General features: G+C 40.5%; 1 protein-coding gene across 5 annotated transcripts; it reads right to left on the reverse strand.

The window, feature by feature from the left end:
- Positions 1-1,064: 1,064 nt before the first annotated feature.
- YAE1 (YAE1 maturation factor of ABCE1) lies at positions 1,065-5,889 on the reverse strand. 5 transcript variants are annotated; one of them, XM_012571565.4, is made up of 4 exons: positions 5,737-5,889; positions 4,633-4,770; positions 2,927-3,048; positions 1,065-2,491 (listed from the first exon to the last, which is right to left on the reverse strand). In XM_012571565.4, exons 2-4 carry the CDS (start codon positions 4,747-4,749, stop codon positions 2,068-2,070), a joined length of 663 nt encoding a protein of 220 aa, XP_012427019.2. In that variant the 5' UTR covers positions 4,750-4,770; positions 5,737-5,889; the 3' UTR covers positions 1,065-2,067. The 5 variants fall into 5 exon arrangements, with proteins under 5 accessions (XP_012427019.2, XP_002196881.2, XP_072782061.1 ...); XM_002196845.6 differs by having other exon boundaries at positions 5,808-5,888; XM_072925960.1 differs by having other exon boundaries at positions 4,633-4,932; positions 5,737-5,888.
- Between the last annotated feature and the right edge of the window lie 463 nt (positions 5,890-6,352).

A 6,352-nucleotide genomic window follows, 5' to 3' on the forward strand; every position in this document is an offset into this window, starting at 1 on the left:
TATTGTTAGAAGGCAAGCATTACTTTATTCTTGGTCAAGAGATATCTTTGGCTGACAAAGTTCCAGCCTCAACACTGACCGCAATACAAAAATTTTTGCTTATTTATGCATTTTTTGCGAACAAAATCAATAATGTCCATTGGTTTTAATTTATATAATTCTCTTCATTAATTAGTATTCTACCCCTATTAGTTACTGATTTCTTTCTCTTTATGCTAATCTGGTCCACATCTTTTATTCCTTCATCTTTTCCTCCAACTTTCCAGGCCTTAATCTCCACTACATCTTCTGGTTACTCTAAGGTCCTTGAATGGCCATAAATTTAAGATCCCAGATGCCCAATCTTCAAATTCCTTTGGCTTTGTTCATTGAAGATTGTCAGGCTTAGTTTTAAAAAACTTAAGGTTTCAGTGATTTAATGATCAAAGTAAGTCTGTGACGAAACTTAACTGGTGTTGGCGAAAAGTGAGCACTGCTGAGTTAGTTAAAACAACTAATTAAAAATTAGTTAGGGAAGGTATATATATATATATATTCCAACACTGTCTGCACCATATTCTACCCGAATATGGAAGAAATCTGTGTTTAGCATACAGGATACAGTCTATAACACAAGACAGGCATTTGAAGAAAAGCAATGTTTATCCATGTCAATATTACGCTAAATAAATTGAGAAAAAGTTACTTGAACGATTTTTGTATATACACAATTAATGCAGACACCCCTCTTTGTCACTATTTCATAAATGTATTCAATCCAAGAATATGAATTGCAGTTCTGCTTACCCCTAAAGCAGAAGTGATACTGAAAGGAAACCAAACTTACAGTCTGTCAACTCTGACAGGGTAACGGAGTCTTTAGTAAGAATTTTGTATAAACTCAGGCTCTGAAAAACAAGGAATTTTTACCTTAGATTTTTTTCTTGCCTCTAAGTATAAAAGCTTTGTGATTTCTTTTAAAATTATTGTTTACTGTTCAAAATCTTACTCTGCCTATGTCTGGACTTTCTTTGTCTCCAATATGAATGAGTTACAAGGAACTTCCAACAAGTAAGCTGGGAATATACTAGAAATCAGTTTAATTAATGTAAAACAGAGGCATTCACAAAGAAAAAAGTTCCTGAACAGAGTAGTTTCTGCAGTTACAGCTACAGTGACGGGAAGCAATGGAAAAGGAAGTCAAATACAGAATAGTTACAGAAATATAAAATAATCAGAAATATGTGTGAGGCTGATGTGTTTCTAAGAGGTAGTGAATAAGCTTGGCTTCCTTGAAGAGTTTGAGAAAAATATTATGTGGGAAAGAGTGCAGGCTAGATGGACTGACAAAATAAATAAAAGAAACAACAAATGGATGTTCATTAGACTGGAAGCATGTTTAGTGTGGTCTGACATGGTAAGAGTAGATGTCTAAAGGTAAAACAATGGAATTGTCAGCAATTCTGTATTGAGGAAAGTGATGTTCGTTTTCAGCAAAAGTGACATATATAACTGTATAAGGAGGAAAAAATAGTTTTTAACTGTGAAAGTGCGTTGCATCATGGGTAGAAAAGATAACACATAGAATTTGACAAAAAGCGACTAGAGTCACCGCACTCTAGGAATCAGCAGCATACCATGTTCTATTTCACACACAGCATATCATCAATAGCAGCTTATTCTGCAAAAACACTGACCATTTCCATAGCACTGAGTATTTATTCTTTTGATATTGCAGGGGCCCAATTTAGAGGGGCTATTTAATGGACCCACTTCATTTCCAAGCTGCTGCCAAGAAAAAAATGAGGGTGAAATGGGACCTCCTGACACAAAACAGAAATATGTTCAGTAACTCTCTGTAAAGCTTTAAAGTCACTGCCCCTTTCTGTGACTGTGACCTTTAAGGTTGAAAGTCAAGGGTTTTGCCCAAAGCCAAAATCATGGTGCGGATTTATAAAAATTAATTATACTGTAAAGCACCAAAATTAATTTTTCCTAAAGCAAAAGTGATGCATCAGCCTGTACACGGACCACAAACCAAGAATCAAAATCAGCTGAGATAGTTTTAAGTACCACGAGACAGAAAAACTAATGTTCCAGTTGCTGAACATGATGGAGTATATCCAGCGATAAGCCCAGTTGCTCTACTAACAAAACAGTCTGCTTTTTAACCCAAGCAAGCGTTGACTTTTCAGGATCTGTGAAGAGGTTTGCCTTGCTGCACTCTGACTGCAAGGAACCAACCTCACCATTATTCCTACAAATGTTTTCACCAGAGCTGCCATAGTCCTCATGCTTTCCATCTTTAACTTCCCTGTAGTCTGTCCCAGCTGTGTGATTAAGGTCCATGTCCTGAACTGAGGCTAAAATGTGTCCAAGATGCGGCTGTTCTCCAGTAGAATTCAGATACTTAAGCATATCATCTTCGTGCTTTCTAACCACATCAAGAAGATTATTTATGGTACTTAGGGCAGAATCATGTCCATTTAAATGACACCAGGATAAGAGAGCACTGCAAAGTGAACAACAACAAAAGTGATTAGATTCATCTAAACAGATCTCCACTTGGTGGAGGTAGACAGCAATGTGACAAAGTATCTATGTATCATAAATATATTTAGGTATAATTCACGATTTATGAAAAATTCAAGCAGCAGAACTAAATGCTAAATACTTAGATTCAGACAATTTTGTAAGAGCAACTGAAAGAGACTTTTTAAAAATTATGCTTCTACACCCAGGTAAGTATTCCCTGTTCTCAAGATGCGGGAATTCTCAGGTTGCTCACTTCAAACAGTTTCAAAATGTGTTGGGTTTTTTTTGTTTGGTTGGTTTTTTTTTGGTTGGTTGGTTTGGTTTTTTGAATAAAACAAACAAAAACCTGCATGTGTGTTCCCCTGTTACACATCCTCCACCTATACTTGACCTTAAGGAGTTTGTAACCTACTTCAGGATTCCTTTGAACTGGCCACATGTAATCATCAGCTTGGCACCATGTCTGTAACCTTGATTAAAGCCTGTCTGAAGTGCAAGTTCTTTCCCGGCCTCAATTCCATCTCTATAGCCTTCCTGCAACAAAAGCAGTGAAACAGGTTGCTCACAACATAACAAAGTTGACCTCCAACAAATACATACCAATAATAATAAAAAAGTTTAAACAAGTATCACAAATATTCAATCTCAAGTTACAGCTTCTATATCTGAACATCCTTTGCAGCTACACCCCCACTGCCAAACCAAAACATGCGTGTTGCATTATACCATGATTCACTGACCTGTAAGATGCAGTTTTTTACTTTCCCCAGAAAGTGAGAAGAGGGAAATTTCTTTTAGAAAGAGTAAAAAAAAAAGCACATTTGCTTTTAATGATTACCAACTCCTTTGTGAGAAATGCACTTAGAAGTACCACATAGACTTCTTTTTTTCTATCTAAAAAGATATATCAAGCTTCCCCTTTAGTAGAGGCGCTCTTCTATCTGTAATCCATCTACATGGAATCCATTTATTTTCACAAAACAAATTGCTGAGCATTGCTCCTTTATTTGCTGGACCTTGCTCCATTCAAGAGTTATAGCAGAAAAAGAGACCGTGATTGATTGAGTCACATATAAATACACTTAACACTGGGACTGCTTTCTTTAAATAAACAGCTAATGATGTAATGCAAATTACTTTCTTTATATTGTAACCACATTACAAGGTTACATAGAATAATTCTTAACATTTTTTCACACCAAAACAGCAGGCTACAAAAGCAGAAAGTTTTATTTGTTCATGGTGGAAAAGTAGTCTGGAGCACAAAAATTTATTTTCCCCAACATACAACTCTAACTTCAATAACCTTTCATGATTTTGCAGCATCTACTCAAAAATATCAGTGGGATTTCTGTAAGAACAATAAACAGTTCCTTAAGAAAACCAGTCTTTTCATGGAATTCAGATGAAGGAAACGACACCAAGTCTGCTGTAATACCATTCCTTATCAACTGCCTATACAGCTGCCTATGGTTTCCATCCATGTTCTTCAGCCAAACCCTGCTCAACTGTGAGCAGAGGAGCCCCACTCTGAATGACACAATATCTGTTCAACTAATCTATTTATGAACTTGTTTTGTTCACTGCAGAACTGCAGAGAGGCAAGGGCTGTGGAAAGCAGCTTTCATAAAATATATATTTCACTTGGAGAATAAATAAACCAAAGACTTACACAGACCACAACGCCCAGTTGTGGTTGCACATGGAGTCACACATCTTACATTCTGACTGATGAGTAACTCTACTCAAAACCCCAAACGTTTCACATTTCTTTATTTGCACTGTTCAGCTCTGTTGCCCTTCATTTACTAGGGGTATAACTACAAGTACAAAGCAAGTAGTTTGCATCACAATTCAGCACTGCCTTTTATAAACACACATGTTGCGCAGAAGGAGTCAGTGTCTTTTGGTAAAACAGTACTTTGCTCTGGCGACTATTAAGAAGTGTTTATGTAAATTTCTGCCGTATTTTCCTAATACTCAAAAGAAAGTTTGCCACAATAACTTTTAAGCAGCTGCTTTTACTTTTCCCTTTGAATCATTCACATGTATACCAAGTTAAATGTAAGTAAATCTAAAATGACTAAAAAGTATATTAAATAATTTTTATAGAAATACCTTCAACCTCTTTTTCATAGTGCTGTTCCATTCCTTCTGTAGTAGACACATTTCATCTGCATCTTCATCAAATATATCCTCATTGGACTGCCTGACTGCCACTTGTACCCAGGACATAACAGCAGTGACTTATGACTCCTGTTTATATGGTAAAAAAAGGGAGAAACTCTCAGAAGTGCTTCTGGTGAATGTCAGATTAGAAGTATTGGCAAAAAACTGAATTCTGAAGAGAAGCCAGGTATGGAGCTGATTATTCAAGCTGTACATGGGAACTCGGTGCTGTGTGCCACTGGGGTGCATCTGTCAATAAAAGGCAGCCAGATCATTGTTTGTAAAGTAAGTTCTGAGATATATTAGGGCAATTTATGATAGCTCCTTCCCATCTTATGGCACTGACACACACATATAGACGCCAACGCAGCATTTATGAATACTGCCAGTACAAGGACAGCTGGCAGAAACAACTTTATGACTTGCTTCCAACAGCAGCTGACAAATAGTCCCATACAGCCTCCATGTGGTGCCCTAAAACGAGCTGTATGTATACACACAACTTTACATATCTGTACTGTGTACACAATTTACTACACGCAGGTTAACGCTTGCAGAGTTAATAACTGGGAAGTACTTTTACCTTTGATTTACAGTTTTCTGATTATACCAAATACTTAACGATCTTAAAAAGGAGAAACAGTACTCTATGTTTTGAATAAAGAATTAGCAAGTGTTGATGCAGTGGGAAGCAGAAACTTTCGGGTTATTTAATCTTTTTTCTATTAAGAAAACTTCGAGAAGCGTTTCACAGCTAATTCATTTGCTTCGCTGCCAACTGTAAGAACACACGGGCACTTCCTTGCGGAGACACCGCGGCTCTCAGAGAAGCCAGGGCGCTGGGACCCAGCCGGCTGGGGTCCCGCACCTTGCGGTGGGCAAGCGGGGCACCCCCAGCCCCGCAGCCGGCGCCAGGCCCCGCCGCCATTTCACGGCCGCGCACGTGCCCGGCTCCCCAGAAGCGGCCGCGCTGCGGGGAGCCTTCCTTCTCCCCCGCCCGGCCGCAGACGCTCGCCTTTCCGCGCTGCTTGCTTCCTTCTCCCCTCGCCTGACCTTTCCGCGCTGCTTGCACAGCCACAGCCACAGCCGCCGCCGCCGCCGCCAGCCCGGCCACGCACACTGACCCTCACCGCAGCCGCCGGCACCCCGCGCCGCGCTCCGCCATCTTCACTGAGGGCAAACGGATGCCGCTTCCGGCGGAACTCATTGGGCGGTGACAGCCATGACGTCAGAGCCCCTCGGACACGCTGAAGGCGCCATCTTGAGTGAGGGCACAGCCCCTTCTAGGGGCCGGGCCTGGCCCTGCCCGGGGACGCCGGGCGCCAACGGGCCGGGGCTGGTGCCGCATCGGGATCCGGTGCCGCAGTCGGGATCCCCTTACCCCATCATCACCTCCCACTTTCTCTGGAGGTAGCGGCATGTAGCTGCCTCGGCCTCCCACCGTGACCACAGGACAACCCTAGGGTCAACGCGTTCCTCGGGGCACGAAGGTTTCATCATCTTTTCAGTCATAAACGGTGGACTTAAAACCAAAAAATCTGCCTTGTTGAGTTCAGAATCGTCAAGCACTTTATGTGAAGCATGCCCTTAAGCTATCCTCTACAAGACCCAGGTATTACACAGATAAATTCTTTTTAATATGAAAGATGCCAATGGGAGTCAAGTGTTT

This window comes from Taeniopygia guttata, chromosome 2, assembly GCF_048771995.1.
Source record: "Taeniopygia guttata chromosome 2, bTaeGut7.mat, whole genome shotgun sequence".
NCBI classification, from domain to species: Eukaryota; Metazoa; Chordata; class Aves; order Passeriformes; family Estrildidae; genus Taeniopygia; species Taeniopygia guttata.